General features: G+C 42.1%; 1 protein-coding gene across 8 annotated transcripts in view; it reads left to right on the forward strand.

Annotated features, from left to right (window-relative positions):
* The window catches only part of LOC120721801 (multiple PDZ domain protein), a 51,650-nt gene that overhangs the window by 24,485 nt on the left and 6,174 nt on the right, over positions 1-20,991 (forward strand). For 3 of the 8 annotated variants that reach the window (XM_040012364.1, XM_040012356.1, XM_040012361.1), the window contains 21 exons: positions 2,318-2,644; positions 2,981-3,092; positions 4,371-4,569; positions 5,077-5,118; positions 6,291-6,398; positions 6,500-6,580; positions 6,703-6,880; positions 6,996-7,106; positions 11,635-11,664; positions 12,350-12,415; positions 12,644-12,715; positions 14,135-14,318; positions 15,259-15,455; positions 15,567-15,658; positions 17,367-17,445; positions 17,805-17,873; positions 18,789-18,884; positions 18,968-19,042; positions 19,137-19,323; positions 19,412-19,557; positions 20,470-20,553. In XM_040012364.1, coding sequence (XP_039868298.1) covers positions 2,318-2,644; positions 2,981-3,092; positions 4,371-4,569; positions 5,077-5,118; positions 6,291-6,398; positions 6,500-6,580; positions 6,703-6,880; positions 6,996-7,106; positions 11,635-11,664; positions 12,350-12,415; positions 12,644-12,715; positions 14,135-14,318; positions 15,259-15,455; positions 15,567-15,658; positions 17,367-17,445; positions 17,805-17,873; positions 18,789-18,884; positions 18,968-19,042; positions 19,137-19,323; positions 19,412-19,557; positions 20,470-20,553 — 2,535 coding nt within the window. The remainder of the gene's footprint in view (positions 1-2,317; positions 2,645-2,980; positions 3,093-4,370; positions 4,570-5,076; positions 5,119-6,290; positions 6,399-6,499; positions 6,581-6,702; positions 6,881-6,995; positions 7,107-11,634; positions 11,665-12,349; positions 12,416-12,643; positions 12,716-14,134; positions 14,319-15,258; positions 15,456-15,566; positions 15,659-17,366; positions 17,446-17,804; positions 17,874-18,788; positions 18,885-18,967; positions 19,043-19,136; positions 19,324-19,411; positions 19,558-20,469; positions 20,554-20,991) is intronic. The other 5 variants (XM_040012358.1, XM_040012359.1, XM_040012357.1 and 2 more) reach the window with 5 other exon arrangements.

The following is a 20,991-nucleotide window of genomic DNA, read 5'->3' on the forward strand; positions in this document are numbered from 1 at the left end:
GTAAGCTGATTTTGTTATTGTCTTAATGTGTTTTTCTAAGTTTAGGTCTGCATCTATCACTACACCCAAATTTCTCGCCTGGTTTGTGGTTTTTAGATGTATAGATTGAAGTTCTCTGGTGACCTGTAATCGTTTTTCTTTGGCGCCAAAGACTATTACTTCAGTTTTGTTTTTGTTTAGTTGGAGAAAATTGTGGCACAACCAGTCATTAATTTCCTCAATGCATTTACCAAGAGCCTGTACAGGGCCTCGGTCTCCTGGTGACATTGTGATATATATTTGTGTGTCATCTGCATAGCTGTGGTAGTTTATTTTGTTGTTCTTTATAATCTGTGCCAGTGGGAGCATGTAAATGTTAAACAGAGGGGGTCCCAAGATGGAACCTTGGGGAACTCCACATGTGATACTTGTCTGCTCGGATGTGAAGTTACCTATTGATACAAAGTATTTCCTGTTTTTTAAGTATGTTTTGAACCAGTTTAGTACAGTTCCTGAGAGACCTGTCCAGTTCTCCAGTCGTTTGAGTAATATGTTGTGGTCAACTGTATCAAATGCTGCACTGAGATCCAGTAAAACTAAGACTGACATTTTTCCACTGTCTGTGTTCAGACATATGTCATTAAACACTTTTGTCAGAGCGGTTTCAGTGCTGTGGTTCTGTCTAAAACCTGACTGGAAGGCATCGTAGCAGTTATTCTGTTTTAAGAAGTAATTGAGCTGTTGAGAAACTGCTTTTTCAATGATCTTACTTAAAAATGGGAGATTTGAGATCGGCCTGTAGTTGTTCATTTGTGTCTTGTCAAGATTGTCCTTTTTCAGTATAGGTTTAATTACAGCAGTTTTTAGTGGTTCTGGAAACACACCTGACATTAAGGAAAAGTTGACGATCTGTAACAGGTCTGACTCTAAAGTCTTTGAGACCTTTTTGAAAAAACTTGTTGGCAGGACATCTAAACAGCAAGAGGAGGAGTTCAGTTGACCTAAGATGTCCTCCAGGTCTTTGCTGTTAATCGTGTGAAACTGTTTGATGGTGTTTAAACAGTTTTTCGGTGGACACAGTACATATCCTGAATCTGCTGTTGATGTACCAACTGCTTGTCTAATCTTTTGGATTTTGTCTGTGAAGAATTTGGCAAAGTCATTGCAGGCCATGGTTGAATGAAGTTCAGCTGCCACTGGCACAGGAGGGTTTGTTAGCCTGTCAACTGTAGAAAATAAGACCCGAGCATTATGGCTGTTTTTAGTGATGATGTCAGAGAAGTAGGACCTCCTTGCACTCCTCAGTTGTAAATTATAATTGCGAAGTTTCTCTTTATAGATGTCATAATGAACCTGGAGGTTTGATTTTCTCCATCTGCGCTCAGCTTTCCTACACTCTCTTTTTTCATTTTTCACTAGTGTGGAGTTTCTCCATGGAGACTTTTTCCTTCCAGAGATAACCTTCACCTTAATGGGGGCAATAGTGTCCATTACATTTAACATTTTTGCATTAAAGCTATTGACGAGCTCATTGACTGAACCTTTGGACAGGTCAGGTGTTAATGGGAAGACCTGGTTAAAGATCTCACTACTGTATTCAGTTATACACAGTTTTGTGATCACTGCTGTTGATATATTTGTGTGGGCTGAAATTTTACTTTCAAAGAAAACACAGTAATGATCAGATAAGCCCACATCAGACACAGTAATGTTTGAAATGCTCAGGCTCTTGGAGATCAGTAGGTCGAGAGTGTGTCCTCTATTATGTGTGGACTCTGTTACATGCTGAGTCAGCCCAAAGTTGCCCAGAGTGTTACTCAGGTCTTTAGTCCCTTTGTAACTGGTGTAATATATGAGCCCTAATAATAACAACAGTTTAATTCCTAACTTTGGAAGGTGCCTTTAGTAAAACCATCTCACGTTCCTCCATTTGTCAAAGCCCAGTTCAGTGCTGCCTTATTTCAAATTACACTTCATATTTCCTGTTTTAAGTACATATCTATATACTGAGACTCTCATGTTTTATATATTTGCACATTTGCATTTTTTTTAACTTCTGTTCAGACTCCCAGAAGGATTTTTTGCTGAGAACCATTACTATTCAGCCTGGTTCTAATAAAGTCTTAAACGCTGTTATAATAAAACTGCATAATGCACTCGGCTCTCAAGATCTTCAGTAATTTATGCCACTTTCTACTGGCCTCCGATGGCTTTTCTGTGGCTCATTACAAGGAGGGCACGGCAGCGATGGAGGGAGATGAATTGTCCCTGTTGGGCAGTTGTCTAACTAACAGAGTGGGAATGTTCACTCAATCTGCTCTACTTTGTTTTACTCCAGCTTACAGCCCGACTGAACTTGCTGGAGGAGCATCCCTGCTTTGCAGACAACAGTCAAGTCTTCTCTCCGGAGGAGTCGGCCTCTTACGCTCCTCCGAGTCTCACCAGCCACATCCCGGCTTTTAATGCTATTCTGAGCAGCTCCGACCAGTACCTGGGACAGCTCCCGAGCAAAGAAGAACCAGCGGACGGCACACATTCATACAGCCCGTTTGCTGAAATTGGGAGCAGATCGAATGTGCTGGAGGAACCTGTGGAGAGCCTTAACTATCAGAAGGAGCCTGCTATCTCTTTCGGAGAGATTGTAGACATAAGAGTTTTGATGAAGGTAAGAATTTAACAAGTCTAAATACAAACTGGGTGATTTCGCTCGCGATAAGATCAGGAGATACGATTAGAATGGATATTCTATGCTGTGCACATGTGACAAGGTGCGTTATAACAGCGAGGAAATAATCCTCCATCATTTCTTTTTTAAAGTCTCTCCACTCAGAGGCTGCCTTCAAACGCGAGATAAAAAGGTTCTAAGCTGATTTGTTTAAAATGATTTTCACAGTCAAATCGCTGCCTTTTTCTCCAGAGACCCTGCTTTGTTTTGGAATCCGGCCTTATTAATATATTTATTTACTGTCATGACTAAGTGTGCTGAATTATCACCTTAAAGGACGAGGAGGCTGGTGCGAAAGAATCTGCAGAAGACGGAGACAAAGCAACGCTGACCTCAGGGAGCAATTTTGAAAGGACTATCACAGTCGTCAAGGGCAACTCCAGCCTGGGTTTGTGCTCATTTCTTTACAATCTTTAATTTGTTCTTTTTATTTGTTTTCTTCTCATTTTCCACAGAAGTGTTAATGAGGTTTCAGGATTGAAAGGTGCATTTGGCCTTTACTTTTATCTCCTGTTTTCTAAATCCAGTTTTACGGAAAAATGATAGAAGCAATTTTTGACTGTTTTCCACTCAGAAAGTCTAATCCCATCGCCATACTCATTATTTGCATTTCAAAACCTGCCCAAGGGGCTGCTACTGGCTCCAAGAATATTAAGTATGAACTTCTAAAACAAATAGGTGTTATGAAGTTACAGTTTAAAATCTTCAATTCCTCAATGAAAATCGTCTCTTATTTTGCTCGTTTGTGCTCTTTCAAGGTTTTTATTGGGTGGAGAATTGGAATATTCGGCATATTTTGCTCTCAATTTGCAGCTTACTTAGACCGAATTCATTCTTAAATAGAGCACACTAATCGTATTTTTAAACAGTTTGTAAATGAACTCTCACACACCAAGCCGTTGCAAAAGGGAGTTTAAAATGTAGTCGAAGGCTTTAGCCGGAGTGTCTCCCATCTGGATAAAAAGAATGATGGACAGTATGTGCAGATGAAGACGAGCCTTCAGAGATATTATGTCACACTCCATTGAGACAGATGTGAAAATTAAATTTATCAACATGTTGACAGTTTCTAGAATGAATGGATTTTCTTGTAGAAGAGAATCAAAAATATAGTCTAACTGTGTTCCTGAGGTAACTAAATGTTGGGATATTTTCTCTCACTGATGTTTTACAGAGCCAAGAGTAGGCACAGTATAAAAACACAAAGTGTAAAAATGGCTCAGAGTGTGCCAAGAAAATATCCCCACACCATTAAACCACAAAAAAGGCTGACACAAGGCAACATGCATCCATGCTTTCGTGTTCTTTATACTAAACTGTGACCCTACCATCCGAATGAGACTCCTTGGTGAGCTGGTGTGAACTGTAGCCTCCGTTTCCTTTTGTTAGCTAACAGGAGTGGCAGCTAATGGTGTGGTCTTCTGCCTCAAGGTCCGATGTGCTGTTGGTCTTGGTTATGATGAGTGGTAGTTTGAGTTACTGTTGCCTTTAGCTCAAAGCCATCTGGCCATTCTCCTCTGACCTCTGACATCAACAAGGCTTTTTCTTTGGATATTTTCTCTTGTTAAAGCTAGTTGTGTGGGAAAATCCCAGCAGATCAACAGTTTCTGAAATACTCAAGTCACTTAAATCACTTAAATCAAACAGTTGCTCATCTTCTTCAAAGGGATGACAGTGAGCGCCTTGAAAGACGGTTTGGGGATGTTGATCCGCAGCATAATCCACGGAGGATCCATTAGCCGGGATGGACGTCTCGGGGTTGGCGATCTCATCCTGGCTATCAACGGAGAGCCCACTGCCAACCTGACCAACGCCCAGGCCCGCGCCATGCTCAGGAGGCACTCTCTCATTGGGCCAGATATGGGGTAAAGGCTATAATCTATATGCACGTTTATGCGAAACAATAGCATGCATTATGATTTCAATGAGACCATTATTGTGGCCAAAAATAACAGATTGCGGTTTGCAGTAATTCATTTGACTTAAATGTGAAGCTTATGCCTGTATCATTTTAAATTCAAGCGGTTAGTTTTCATTTAGCCCATATGCACATAATTAGTAATGTCTGGCATTACCGAGTGCATGAAATGATTATTAGCTCCTCTCAGCCATTTCTCTGTAAGCCGCGTGGTAGAGTCCGTTTAAATGAGCCTATAAATGCAGAATACAGCAGGCTCAGTAGTTACTGGCAGATTATTTTTTTAAAAGAAATGAGCACTACTAAAGTTACACTGTTGGCCTGAAACCCTGCCCTGTGAAGGACTTGCCTTACAGGTAAATCGAATGTTGTATTTGACAAGTTCTGCTTGCTGAACTAAACTTGGCAGTTTGTTAGCTTCGGTGCATAAAAAAGCCAACTCTTCACATTCTAGATCTGCTTGTGCACCCGAGGACGATCTGTGCCCATTTTATGTGTGAGTATGACTAACTTCCATGCTGGTGGTCTTTCTGCAACAACAACAACAACAACAACAACAACAAACTCTCTTTCTTTCCATCTGCTGCCGACCTTCATTACAGTCTATTAGAGTTTTATCCAGACAGTTACTTACAGCAGAGTGCCACAGCAACAGCGAAATATGACTATAGCTGCTAAAGATGCTGTTTTTAATGTCTGTCAGATACACTGAGTAGCATTTAAATAATAATACTGTGAAGCTGCGCACCAGCTTTAACAAATGTTTTAATTTTTATTCCCGTGACAACAGATCTGGATAAATCTTGATTGACTACCACTTTTTTTTAGCACCTAACCTGCTGTACGTCTTCTTCTTTCTTCCATCGTGACTAACATGTTTAAAGACACCATAACGCACTGTTTTTCCTGTTTTCCCCTCCACTCATCATTCCTTTATAAGCTCTGCCACGTCTCTCACCGCCTGTTGTGATGTTCTTAATGAACTGACTCATCCGTTTCATTATTTCATTCATTTTCCTCTGTCTGCATGCCATGTATTTTTTTTAAAAAAAAACACACACACACACAAATCAAAATCAACCCATCTGCTGAAGATCTGTTAGCTTCACTCAGATGTGCTAATGCGCCCCCGAGAATCAGCCTCACTCTGAATTGTTGTGAAACGTCAGTTTGTCAGCTTTCTTTTGTTTCATTTCCTAAAGGGAGTTTATTTGTGTTAATAATAGAGCCATCAAATTTGTTCCACGTCGGTCACGCAGTAGGTGATGCAGGACTTCGAAAGCGTCTCAACCTCGTCACAGGGAAGTTTTTTGCAAATAGACTGAGGTCAGTTTTGCTGCAGTCTCGTTCGTGAAGTAAAATCTGATGCAGGGACAACGGCTTCTAAATGTAAATGAGCAGGTTTAAAAGTAGTTGTTTTGTTTAATGAAAAGGTGGCGGCGGGGGGTAGCTGTAAGGATTTGGTTCCAGTTTGCACTTGACTGCGTGTTCTCCTCTATTTTTGGTAAATTACTTTGTGCTTTTGCAATGAATGGGGGCATAATTGCCAATAACGGTGAGTAATAGGGTTTATAAATATGGAGGCCAGGTTGTTGTGTAGTTTGTGAATATCCACTCATTCATGTGTGTGTGTGCTTATGTTTATGTGTGTGGTGGGGGGGGGTTCAGCATTACGTATGTCCCAGCTGAGTATCTGGAGGAGTACAAGGCCAGCCTGGAGCAGCCTAAAGACGACGTCTTCACTGACGCAGCTCCAGTGGCAGCTCCAGCGCTGAAGTACGTCCCCCTGCCACAGTGATACTTGTTATGCAATTTGCAGGCAAACCTAAAGGTGAACAGACAAATGTTTATATGCGGAGCCTCTTTTCTATTTTTAGAGAAATTCCTAACCTCCCCGAGCGCGAAGACGGAGAAGGAGAAGAAAGCGCATCTTATAACATCTGGAACCAACCGAGGAAGTGTGTGAACACAGACACATACACATGTGTACTTGACCTTTTGATTCAATTTTGTACACGTATCAAATGTCACAAGGTTTAAAGTGAAAACTCTTGCAATCCCTTATTGGTACCTTCCTCAGAGTGGAGCTTTTCCGAGAGCCGGGCAAGTCCCTGGGGATCAGTATCGTCGGTGGCCGAGGGATGGGCAGCCGGCTGAGCTCTGGAGAGGTGATGCGGGGCATTTTTATCAAGCACATCCTGGAGGACAGTCCTGCTGGACAGAACGGGACTCTGAAGACTGGGGATCGAATTGTAGAGGTAAAGGGACTTTTTGTGTCACAGAACAATCGATGTAATTTATTCGTTTGGACTAAAGTGCTCAAATGTTTGAAATAAATGGCTAGAATTTTTTTTCTTCTAATGCTTCCTTCAGGTGGACGGAGTAAACCTAAGAGATGCTAGTCACGAGGAGGCAGTGGAGGCCATACGGAGGGCAGGGAACCCTGTCTCCTTCCTGGTCCAGAGTATTATCCAGAGGCCCAGGGTAAGTCTGTATATTAGGGTCTGATTCCCAGTAACTACCTCATAATGTAAAGGTCACAATATCCTCACTCTGCAGCTTCTTTTTTGTTACCTCGTGTAAAACTTTTGTGTTTCGGCACAGGCCGTTTAGGGCACTTTCAAAAAGCTAACAGGTACCGTATACGACCCCTTTATTGTCCTGGGTTGTCTGTACGTTGAAAGTAAATGTGAACTCTTTTATGGAGCGACAGCAAACCCTGCCTGGCATATTAAATGTATTAGCGTGTTTTAACCTTTAAGAGCAGCGCTGAAACAGTGTATCAACAACACCGTTTGTTGCTTCAAAGTGCCCTCAGGCCTTTAAAGCATGACTAAATCGTTTCCTGCTGAGGCTGCTGCTGGCGTGGCTCCAGTGTCAGATCTCCCTGCTTTCATCACCTTTCACACATTAGGAGATAGTCCCTCATGCTTTCCTAAACATTCTGGTTACTCATTAAGCATACAACAAACCATAATCTTATGTAAAACAGGGGAAGGACACGAGGAGGGCAAGAATGATATTAAAGCTGCTATGATCAGTGTTTTTGGAACAATGGCATAAGGGCCATTGACCGAACCTGACTTTGCGGTTCCCCTGAGCTCTGCGTGGATTTGTAGCATCATTCGATTTATTCTTTTGGTTTTCCAAACAGTAACTGTAGTATTTTGGGTAAGAGGTTCTCGGCCTTGTTGTCTTATTATTTTTGATATGTTTTTTAGCAGTTAGCTCAACAGTACTAAAGTTATTATCTAAAAAGTTAACACTGTTTAGAATAAACCTTTTAGCTTTTAGTTGCTAAAAGCTAGCTAACTGTCATGGTTGTTAGCTAAAGAAATACTGAAATACATTGTGCACTTGATACTAGCATGAGCTAGGCTAACAAAAACATTAGCAGGCTAATTTAGTAGCCTGCTAATGTTTAATTGTTTAATTGTTTAATTAGTGGCTGATTGTAACTTCAAAACAATACAATAAAAAAGAGACACATAATTAGTTACCTTTTAACTATATGTCTTATTTGGTCAAAGTTACAGTACTGTGCAAAAGTCTTGAGCTTTTTTTTTATTAAAGACTTAAAAAACTGACCTTCTGAATCTTCAGACTTTTTTTTACGTGTTAAGTGACTTAACTTTGACCTATGAATCATTCAAATTAAAGACAAAGTAAGTAAAGGAAAGAACTGATGTTGTATCTACACGTAACAGACAACCTAGCAAATACAAATATAAATTCTATCTTTACACACGTTGTTACAAGCAGTCTGTCACAAAAACATACATTTTTAACAAAAAATGCAAAAGCGTCTTTTGATACCCAACGAGATATTAACTGAAAGCTTGGCATATCTCAGCGTGATGTGCAGTTTGTCCTTAAATTTTTTAGGAAACTTGAAAAGTGAAGAACTAAAGAAATACAAGGACAAAGCTACCTGTGTCTGAAAGTGTCTGAAAGTCAGCTTTTAAGAAGTAGGAAAAAATTAGGAAAAAACCTGAGAGATGCATCTGACCGTTCACTTGATCCATCTACTGTTCACTGATGCCTCATCAGAAATGGTGTCAGTAGACGGGTGGCTGTCAATAATTCAAGGGAAACTGGGAGAAAAGGCTGAGTGTAATGCCAAATTACACAATCAGTGGCAACAGCGCAAATTTGAAGTTCTCAGTACAAATCATCTTAAATATGTATGGAGGAGGTCAAGAGAGAAGGACAACAGTATCTACAGGCATCTGTAAAACACACAGTGGAGACTCTGTCATGGCTTCGGGATAAATTTCAGTCAGTGTTGTGGGGATCTTGACAAAACTGATGGAGTTATGACCGCAGAAAAGTACCATCAGATTTTGATCCACCATGCCATGCCATCTGGAAAGCGTCTGCCTGAGAACAGCTTCATTTTTCAACAAGACAATGATTCTGGACACACTGCCAACGCAGTAAAAGCATACCTGGATTTAGAAACACACAATGAAACTCTATCAGTCATGAATTGGCCTCCCCAGAGATCAGACCTCAACATTATTGAAGCAGTGTGGGATCATCTTGAAAGAGAACAGAACAAACAGGCCGAAACATCCAAAGAAGAGCTTTGAATGTTATTCCTGATGATTACTTCAGGAAATGATTCACTCTGTTTACTCATTTTCCATTTTTGCTAGCAAAATGTAGGAAACATTTACACAGTACTGTATATCAAACTAGTTCTTTAAAGTACTCAGAACAGTTTTAAGTAGTTAATACAATATGAGCTGTCTCAACCTACATCTCTGTTCCTCTACATGGCGTTCTCAGCCCGAGTCAGTTTATTGCCCAGTTTCATCGCCCGCAGTAAAGAAACACACCACCGCTTTCACACACATGCCACCTCGCACATGTCAGGTAATCTGTCTTTCTCTTTTTGTCTCCCTCATTTTTATTGCTTAAGCTATCCATCACACTTTATCTTAGTTGCATTATCTGCGCTCCCTACTCTTTCCCTTTGTCTCTCAGACTGGTGGCTGAGTCTTTCTTTTTATGTCCGCCTTTGACTTTGAAATAAACACGATGTGCGCATTAATGGAAATAAAGCAGAATTCTAAATTCCCTCCAGGAGAAAAAGAACTGAATCATTTGTTTAATATCAGCGACCCCAAATGCTGCTTTTAACCAAGCGCTAAAATCAATGTGGCCACTATTTTAGACACATCTGTGCTGAAGGTGAGCTTTGGTGACATTTATTGCACATGCACACTAGATTCTAACCACGGGGCTTATTAAAATTTAATTGATACCTCATATAAAGATGGTCATTATCAACTCTACAATATCAGGGTTGCCAGCTTTTTGTGGGAATAGCACAGCTGGCACTTTTTATCTTTATATCAGCCGAAAAATCTTTTGTGCTGTATTGTAGGGCATACTGATAGACGAACGTCAGCCACCGCCTTTTTAGTTTTGTCTTGTTTTGAGCTCTCAAGTTAAGGATTTTGGTCCTCTTTGGCCATTTCTTTTTTAAAATCGGGGTGATATGCATTTAAGAACTGAGGATATATTACCACACCCATATATCTGTATATCTTACTCTAAATGGGCCAACATTGTGTTGTATTACACTAGCAATTAAGTATAAACCCATCACTAAAATAGGCGCTGCACTATTAAATCAAATGCACAGGGAGGTCATTTCATCATAGACTTCTAAACAACTGGACTGCTTTCGATAGCCAGAGATGTCGCCCCCTGTTGGCCATTAAAAAGAATACATTAGGCTGCCTCCATTTTTGTATACAGTCTATGCTAAAAACATATAAAACCTAGACGGAAAAAAAAGTCTGCACGTAAAAAGCCGAGGGCATATTTAAGGCATAAAAACATTTTCGTTTTAGTTTTTCATCCAGTTGCTTTTTCGTTTTCTTATTAGTTTAATCATTGAAAAGGTTGCAGCCGTGTATATATTTTTTTCCTCAGAAATGGCCTTAAATATAAACTAGCCGATGAATAATTAAGTTGTCGCCATTGCTGTTAATGTGTTCAGGAACACATCCAGTGATACAAGGAGACATTATTAGCAAGGCTCATTAGTCAAACTTGCTGGAGAATCTGTTTAAATCGACCTCGTGGATGATAATATATGTGGATTTGAGTTATGATGGGTGAAAGTCTGTATATATTTAAAAAATTAGATTTTTCCAGGGGATTTAAGTTGGCAACCCTGAAAGTATAAGAGAAAATAATAAGGGCATTAATTGTGGCTCTGCGGCTGCAGGAAGATGTTCTTCTAATTCACTCCAGAGTCACTGGGGTCAGCGCTGAGTGCGGCTAAAGTGAAATCCACGACAATAAACCGAATCATGAGATAAATACCATTTTTAATGGATGATATATCTGAGCACTGGAGTCAGAGCAGTAGTAGCTGTTTTAAAATGCAGCCACCGAGGGCCACCTAAGAGAGCACAGTAACTACATCTGTGCTGTTTCCCTTGAAGTTTCAAATCACTCTGTTGTAAGCAGTGAATAATCTCAAGGTAGCCCGGAGGAGTCTTTGAAACATTTACGCTTTCAGAGAGCGAGAGGCTTTCTTCAGTTCCTCCACGTGAAAGAAATATCCGTCTTCGAGGAACCCGTTAGTTAAACGTTAATGATTTCAATCTCTCTCTGTCTCCTCGGTTACCTTTGATTAAATTTTGTCAGAAAGGCTCAGACATCATCTCTAATGTTTGTCAGCTTGTCGGTCTTGTGTTGCTTTTAGAAGCCACCCCTGCCCTTCCTTCAGCTAAATAGCCACAGCGGGTCGAGCCTTCGCTGCACTCGTCAAACCTCCCTGCCTCAGGTTAGAAACCTAGCCCGCGTCTGGTGTGTCTCCTCGCGTTTGTGTGGGCGTGTCTTTCGTTTGGACCTGCGTGCAACTTGATTGGACCTGTTCGACACGGAGACTATTTTCCAACCTGTGCACGATGCCTGTTTTTAAATCTGCCTCTGATAACACGTGTTTACTCTGTAACTTTGCTTTCTTTCCCATCTGTTGCACCCGCAGAAAGTGAAAACGATAGTTGAGGCTTTTACTGTAAGTGCTTTTTTTCTTCTTCTTCTCCTTTTCTTTTTAATTTTTCTCCTGTCGTCAGCTTTGAAAGGCGATTTATTCAAATTATCCCTCCAGCATCGTCCCGAGTGCCTCGTTGCCAATGTAAAAAAGACAACTTGATTAGACGGTCGGCAGTCAACACAAATACTGTTGTGTGAAGAATTATAAACTGCAAGTTTCTGGCAAACAAAGAAGAAAACATTTCAAGCTTGATCATTCAAGAAATCGTCGAGCTTGGACGGGCGCGTGGTGCTGGGCACGCTTTCCTCACTCGACACATCAGTGTTTTGGCATGTCCGAGTGTTTGTGTGCTTTCAGTTCTCGGCTTTGCCAAGCTTCAAGTTAGCAGAAGCAGTGAAAGTTTTGCCTTTATTTGAGAAATGCGGATTTCCAAAACAGATGGTTTATCATAACACAGCATACCGAGCACAGCTTTAGTCATTCCGAACACTTAAGACTTAGCGTGGACCCATTAATATTTATGGGATTACTGCCCGTGCGTCGCACCGCACTGTGATACAGTATCTTTCACTATCTGGTGACATTGAAGTGGATGTTATGAATTTGCTGTCCATACGTGACGTAAATTAATTTCAAAGTCCTTTTTTGTTGTTGCTATCTGGTGCAGAGTAGTGATTTACCTTCATGTCTGTCTTAAATGCAACAGTCATCGATAACAGACTCGAGTGAGGAGAGAGCTGCTGCAGCCGCAACAAGGGACAACAAGGACAAGGTTGGTACTTCTAATTACCGAGCACGCAGAGCGCCTATCAGTGTTGTTGTGTTTGTTGTCAGATTTCAGTAGGTGTCGCTCACGGCGTTAAAATAGATTCAGTAAAAAAAAAACAACTTTCACCATAAACTCGAGATATGTTGTCGACGCAACGCTGGCACACGCCTTTGACTTGACCTGTCAGAACGATGCTGTCTGCTAAAGTTGCCCTTTTTGTCTTCTCCGTAGGAGGGTGACAGTCACAGTAGACTTTTCCTCCGCCTCTCCCCAACTAACCCTTTCACTCCTACCCCGTTTAAGGTTCGTGGGTCTCTGTGTTGTGCTTTCCACCTTCCATTTCCGTGTATGCTTGCACGAATATGTCAGCGTGTCACACGGCAGCCCGTGAATCGGAGATGTCCTGACGTGCTGTACATGCATATATATGCGTGGCCTAACGCCTCCACCGTCCGACTTCCTGTGTGTGTGTTTCTTTTTGTGGAATCGTGAACATCTTTCTTCCTTTACTTTAGTTTTTGCCTTTTTTGCTTTTAGTCCGTTTTCGGAAGCGTAACAGAATCAAAACTCTGGTTTTAAATGGATGGTTTTGAGTTTTGAGCATTATATTTAAGATCAACAATGAATGAAGTGATCAGAAGTCAGAGTTGTTACAGGTAAGTGCGCTTATGAATTACTGATGGGTGAATATTTGAAATTTAGAGATGATCATTAAATTAAAAATTATATAGTAGAGATCAAAATTTACTGTAACACCAGTCGTCCACTTAAAAAAAAAATGAGTGTGCAGCGACCAAGCCCATCATCGGGAGAAGTAATCACAAGGCCACAGAGGGACACATCACATGGACGGTGAAGAAGAACTGTAGTGATGACAGCAAGGTTCAGTTTCGACGCGAGGTTTTATGTTCGGGGTCAAACGGGAGCAGAGGGGGGTCAGTTTGGAGGACGGGGCTTCATGGTTTGGTGCTTGAGTAATGTCTATGAGAAGCTTCTACGCCAACAGAGTCAGCCAAGACTTTCTATGGAGGCCGGTGCCTCTTGTCACCCCGTGAAACAGAAGCACTTGTTGAATGTGAGAGCATTAAAATAATGCATGATGGCTAGCCTGGAATCCTGATCCTGAACCTAGCTGTGGCTATGAAAGTCAAGCAGTGGCTAAACTGTGGACGAGACCAAGATCAAACCAGAGCAGTGTGGGAAATTGATAACAATCGTTGTGTTGTGTTAGTTAGTAGTGTTACAGTCATTTAGAGAAAAGGCCCCCCCTACAAGAGACCTGCTGGTATACTGGCCCAGCGTATTAGCCAATATTAGCTATTTGCTAACTCCATCGCTCTTGTTCATGGATTTTGTTACATTTATTAGAAGAAGCAGTGACTTAAATACAGGACATTTAGGCATGTAAGGTGTTCTCTAATTTTGATCTCTGCTTTTCATTAAATTAAAAAGAAAAAGTAGCAAAAATACACATGTTGGTGCGAGCTGGAGTAGTGCTGCTATCCCAGTGGTGATCAGAGCTCATAGAATCAATAACTTCCATCTAACGCACATGCAAAAGGAAACCAAGCATATGGCTTCTTGTTGATTGCATCGGCGCCTTCCTCTCGCTGTGAACCTGACAGCCAATTGATTTAAACATTAATGGAGAGATGAAACCTTCTTTATCTTCTTTACCTTTCACTCATCAACTGTTTTCTGCCTCCATCTGTGGCGCGACAGCTGGCGAAGCGTGAAGCGGCAAAGGCATCTCCCACCAGCGCTGTCCTCACCCTGCCAGTGGTGCCTCATGTGGGAGAGACTGATACAGACACGCTGACAGAGATTCCTGGCAGTCCTGCTGAGACTGCTGAGGAGAAAAAGGAGGAGGGGGAGGAGCCCGAGGACGAGTACGGATATAATTGGAGTGAGTTTAGTTTGTCTGGTTTTTATTGTTTTTTTTGCAGTAGGGTGTTTAATTTTGCAGTGAAATATCACAAGGTTGTAAATGTTTGATGTAAATGTAATCCTGCATCACATACAGCAGGAATATTTTAACCCAGTTTGTAGTGGGAGGAAGTAAAAATATATGCTTACATACTACACTATGTAGTAACAGCAAATGGCCACAAGAGGTCATCCAAGTTACATGTCTGCACATAAAGTCTCCTGCGTGGCATAAACGTGCACTGATTCACATGCTTGAGCTGGTTGTGCCTCAGCAAAAACCTGAAGGACTCAGTGTCCCAATTAGGCCATTATCATCCTGCAGACACTCTGATGTCAGCTGTAGGATGAACTCACTGCTCCAGAGAGAAAGATAGCGAGCAATCAGCATAAAGAACAGCCTCCAAACACCTGGGATTGTGGAGTATATGTGTATATGTGCCCTTGTGTGCGTTTGTGTGTGTGTGTGTGTGTGTGTGAGAGCGAGATAGACAGAGCCCATCCTGCAGGAATAAGATTGATGAGGTTGAGCCCGGGGAGGTGAGTTGTGGAGATTAGTACAGGACTGATGGTTCAACAGTGGCAGGGAGCCCAGAACAACAGGAGCCCACTGGTCTGAACAGTGGCTATCTAACACACCAGAGACAGGAGAGGTGGAGAGACAAAGAAAAGAGACTGGAACCAGAACAAAAGAGCCAAGATTGAGACAAAAATGGGAGAGGGTGAAGCTGAAATAGAAAATTCTGCTGACAAACTTCTACCTTTTACTTTTGGTTCCTCTGCAATTTACACATTTCAAATATCTGCTCCTCTTTCGGGAAACGTTACACGGAGCGATAGGGCTCGAGACCAGTCTGGCGCTATTTTACTTGTATTGTCAGCTTACATCTGTCTGCCGCGACTTCGCCTGCGTCTTTCAGAGAACATAATCCAGCGTTATGGCAGCCTCCCAGGTGTCCTCCACATGATTGAGTTGGAGAAAGGCAAAACAGGCCTGGGCCTGAGCCTGGCAGGGAACAGGGACCGCTCACGCATGAGCGTGTTTGTGGTGGGAATAGACCCCAGCGGGGCGGCCGGCAGGGACGGACGTATGGTTGTTGGGGATGAGCTGCTGGAGGTGAGATGCGTATAAAATTAGTTTCACTGTTTATTTGCTTTTTAAAAAAAAAAAAATGTCTCAAATTCTGTAAATGCTTTTCTGAGCAATAAACTTTATGTTGTGCTACAGATCAACGGACAAGTTCTGTACGGCCACAGTCATCAGAACGCGTCCTCCATCATCAAGAGCGCTCCATCCAAAGTCGAAATCATCTTTGTCAGGTATCAACAGTTATTTTCATCACTATTAAAGCTCCTGTGAAAATATGCATACAGTTATTGAGCCTCAGAAAAGTTATTGTAATGTTAGTGAAAAGCCAATAGATGGAGCTATTGTCGTTCAACAGAAGGATGCAGCACAGGTTGAATATAATGGCCTCTGTTCTGTAATGCTTAATAACACAGTCTCTCACATGCACATACCAAATGTATACATGCATTCATTAAGTATAGTTTATCTTGAAATATTTTGTAATCAATAAATATTAATAAAAACTATATTAAACCCATCACACCAGCTGGCACTTGGCTGATGATTGTGAAGGTTTTCAGATTTAGTGGTACACTCACTAAAATATACAACATTTCTACAGCATACAGATGATATTTATTTAGATATTTATTTTATTTAGTTACCAAAAGAGACAAAGAGCAAAAGTTGAACGTTAGTGACAAATATAAATAACAGACTTCCAAAGTAAATCCATGAACTATATTTTAATTTAATATTTAGTGGTCAAAAAGTGTAAAATGTGCAAAATAGCTTGCTTAAAGCATGGCTAATACGTCACACTGTTAGCTAGTAATATGGGCATAGACAGTCTAAGCTTGCCAGCTAAAAATATGAGATATACTTAGCTTGAATTATTAATAAAAACAAAAAAAAAACAATGAAAGTTATCAAACAAATGTGAATTAAAATAGTAGTTTATATTGTTAATTTAGATATCTACATGCAGACACGATGGAAAAATGTATTTGCGAGGAAATGCGTTTTAAATAGTTAGTTAAAAATATAGTGACAGTGACTGTAAATATAGCTGGAGTACGAAGCTAGAATTAGGGCTAAAGGGAGAAATGCAAATGTAGTGCAGTTCTTATCAGAAATGTTGCGGAGAGTGTATCCCTCCATAGTGTAGGGGTTGATGTCTAGCAAGCAAAAGCTGCCAGGTTGCGATACAGATACCTTTGGGGCCTAGAAAGGCGTCTACTGTAACAAAATCAAGTACGTAGATCTACGTGCTGTACTGACCCCTGCTTGTGAATAAGAGAGCAGCTACAGAGTTGAGATAGTTGACATGATGTTGTTAGGCTGTGTGAATATTTACTAAATAAAATCTGCTTTTTGCATGTTAATCTACAAGTTTTCACATTTTGGGAAACATAAAAAAAAGATTCTGTATGTCTCCATTTACCTCATCTCCTCCTTAACGAGAGGGCCAATGAAACGGCACAAAACGTTGCAAATGCAGCGCTTATTAACATGAAAATTTTTTCGATTTTTATATGTATTATGATTACTTTATCATCCCCCTGCGATTGCGATGTTACATTCTCCGTTTGTGTTGGCGTTATGTCTCAAATTCATCGTATGACACCAAAGGGTAGAATTACAAATTTGAAAAAGCACCGCGGAAGTTGCAAGTAGTCAAATGTAAAAGGTGTTGGTGCAGGAGTTGTTGAGTCGGTCAGCTTTGGGAGTCAAACAGATGTAGTTAGCATGTAATACGGATACATTAGCTCACATATCCCTACAGAGTTTGACCTTTGACCTACTTTTGGCCCTCTTCCGGATCACAGTACTTAGCCTCCCACTTGACTCACATCCTTTTCCTGAAAGATAGGCTGTGATCAGCTGACGTAAATCACAGCTCTGCTGTCACAAAGCTGAGAAGCAACGATTTACGTGACTTATGACTGTGTGAAACAGGAACACCGAAGCGCTCGACCAGATGGCGGTGGGACCAGTGAGGGAGCACGAGGGAGACGCTGTGGAGCCCCACGCTGAGGTACAACTCTGCTTATGGGCACGCATAGAAAACACACGATGCACACATGCAGAAGCCCTGGAACAGACACGACTCCTACAGCTACTACACAGCCACGTTGGTGCTTCGTAATGAGATTTTAAACGTGTAAACAGAACCATTACTTTTACATCTGGGCGTGTAATTTGGCTTTTAGTCTGTCTCGTGCTCGGCACGCATGCATGTGAAGTTTCTTTGTGTGGTCCCGTGCCTGTGTGTGACTCCCAGTAAAACAAACCACAAGCAGTAATGTAGACGCATCCGGCACTGTACTCCCACCAGCTAAAATTTAGCTGATTTATTTACTTCATGGTGTACTCACTACTCCTGCTCCTTCACAGCCAGAAGAAGCTGCTGCTAATGGCGACGCCGATACTTCGAACTACGTTCATCACATCGTAAATCTGAAGGTGAGAGGCGCAGGATGACCCGCGGACATCGCAAAACACACAGCGTTACAGGCAGTAACGGGGAGAAAGTCTCAGGAACAGTGCGGTAATGAGGGAGGTGTATACTCTTACACACACACACTAAATAAGCCAGCGGGGTACGTCAGAGACAGACAGATCGGGAGCACACCGGAGCACTCCAGTTTGACAGGATGCCAAAACGCTGAGAAAAGACAGAAAATTTTGAGGGAAAAGAAGGTGAAGTAAACAAAACAGACGTTCCATTGGGAGTTAAAGGCTCGGTTCACTGAAATATTAAATAAGGAATGGATCCCGACTCCTTGTGGGGTCCACGTTCTAGCTCGCAGAGAGCAGACAGTTTTCCAAAGGTCATTGTCTGATCCTCTGAGCAGCAGCGATAAAATTGCATCCAGTTGCACAACACTGGAGCGGAAGCAGAGATCTTAACATTAGACATCTCACCACCTCAACAAATAAAGGAAACTTTCTACAAGATCAGTTACAACACGGGTCAAGTGGGAACATGCTTTTCAGGCAGATTCAGGTGAGGTTGGCCTTTGAAGAGCGCTAAAACAAACTGCAAAAGAGACAGGAGAGAGGAAAAACTATGCAATCCCTACAATTGTTGAATCATTCATGCGGTAGAGGTGGCAACAGTGTAGCACATAGGCAGCTCATTAATATGAAGACAAATGCCCTGAAAGGCCTCTCTGGGAGCAAAAGATCAGAAGTGTGAAGGAAGCTGAAGCTGGGGCTGATTCATCTCTGGAGGCGACTTGATTTCTTGAACTGGTACAATACGGCTCCATTACCCAGCACGTGTTAAAGAAAAGGGTTTGTCAGCGTGGGTATTGCGTGTGCGGTGGTGCAATTTCAAACGTTTTTTTATCACTAATGAGCGTTTCTCTTCATCAGGAGGACGGAGGACTCGGCATCACTTTTGTTGAGGGCGACACAGAGGCCGGGGTTGAAATTGAGAGTATATCTGAAGTGCAGGGACACACCGGCAAAGTATGTCATGCCTAATGAGACCTTCTGTACCGTGGACGTTTAGCTGCCTTTGCTAATCAAAGCTGTTTATGCGCTGTGAGCAGGAGGGGTGCATGAAACCTGGGGACACACTCTTAGCTGTGAACGGCGAGTCTGTGCTCGGATACACTGTTGAAAAGGTAAGGGCGTTACTCTGGAAATAACCTTTCATGTCTGTGCTGTTTATTAGTAGCCACAAGGTGAAAGGTGTGATTGGTATTCTTGTTTTTTCAGGTCTCGTCACTGCTGAGAAAAGCCACAGGTCCTGTGAAGCTAACCTTTGCTACAAAGGAGATCCCCTCTTCTTTCTCCTGTGTCCAGTCGATCTGCCAGGACGCAAGCTTTTCAGATGGAGTCCTCGCTAGCGTACCCAGCGTGCCTAGCATCTTCCCAAGTCAGCCAGAGGCAGAAGCAGCCACCAGTGAGTTCGTTTTACTTGGTTTTAATTTTCTAGAACTGTATTGTCAGTTTTGTCAGGTGAAAAGAACAGACATGCTTCTCCGTTTTAGGTCTTAGTCGCTCATCCACCCCTTCCGCTCTGGCCTCTGACCCGACGACCTGCCCCATCATCCCCGGCTGTGAAACAACCATCGACATCTCCAAGGGCCGCACAGGCCTGGGCCTCAGCATCGTGGGAGGCTGTGACACTCTGCTGGTAGGAAACCAGACAAATAGCAGTAGCAGTCAGCTAATGAGGGGAAAAACGTGAGCTGGTCTCCCTGATGTGCTTAGATTTAGTCAATAATAATAATAAAACGTGGCTCTTTTCCACAGTTTGTTTTCGTCCTGTCTTCCTGGGTCTGTCGGGTGTTTCTTCCTGTGGAAAGGGAGTTTTTCCTTCCCACTGTCGCCCAGTGCCTGCTCGCAGGAGGGTCCTCATATTGTTGAGGTTTTCTCTGTATTATTGTATTCACTACAAAGCGCCTTGAGGCAACATCTGTTGTGATTTGACACTTTATATAAATAAACTTTTATTGATTTGAATAATAACAAACAGTAAATCTGCAGGTTTCTTGAAGTTGCGTAACTGAGCTGTGCGTTCCCAGCCACAATGCCACCCACTTAGATTCTTTGCTGGTAGCATAACTCAGGTTCTAAAAAGAAACGGAGGCTCAGGAATGTAGGAAACGATGCTGTCACGGCCTTCGTCTCCTCCTCCTCTTCTTCTCGTTGCCCCTGCCATCCTCCCCTCGTCCCATCTATTCTGTCTGCTCAGTCAGGCTTGGGGGAGCAGCTCTTTGTCTGGCCTCAGCCGTGGCGGACAACGTCCTGCCCCTGGAATGCAACCTCAGGAGCACAGGAACACACACATTCACAGAAGCAGTAATCCAAATTTATGTCTGTTTGCCAACAAACACACACAAAAAAATTTGCTGTGTACACATACTTTAAAAAGTCAACAAATACTCTTTCCCCTCCCGGCCCAATCTGTTTTGTATCCATTTAATATCCTCCAAATAAATGCTAAATGTCTTCCTTCCATCTTTTTTTGTTTTGTTTTGTTTTGTGTGTTTTTATTTTGGCCTAATTAACTCACTTTTTCCACTCTCTCTCTCTTTATCTCCAGGGGGCCATCATTATCCACGAAGTTTATGAAGAAGGGGCGGCCTCCAAAGATGGGAGGTTATGGGCAGGAGACCAAATCTTAGAGGTGAGCTGCAGCATAATGAGCGTAACTATATTTCGATGAGACATGCCCGAAGAGTCTCAGCATGAACGCTTGGATTTTTAAAGTCTGACAATACGATATATGTTGAGCAACAGCATAGATATATATTAACAGCAATAAGAACCTCTAAAAGCACCGCTTTTTGCTTTTAGCAAGATAATATACCGCAGACCGAGGCGATTATGAGTGAAAAGTGAAAGAAAACCTGTACAAATCCCGTGTGCATTATGCGCCTTGACAAGTTAAGCACCCGAGCTCTTACTTGGGTTTGCCCTCCGTCTGACCCCGTGCTTTGTCACGGAGAGAGGGCAGGGGTGGAGCCCGGGAGTTGAGTTATTGTAGCTCAATCACTAGATCTGAATTGAAACACACGCCCTTATGACTTAATAGCTCTCCACTATTCACTCCTGTCCCTGAGCC

The sequence above is a fragment of the Simochromis diagramma genome, unplaced genomic scaffold (assembly GCF_900408965.1).
Source record: "Simochromis diagramma unplaced genomic scaffold, fSimDia1.1 OVJJ01000604.1, whole genome shotgun sequence".
Taxonomy (NCBI): domain Eukaryota; kingdom Metazoa; phylum Chordata; class Actinopteri; order Cichliformes; family Cichlidae; genus Simochromis; species Simochromis diagramma.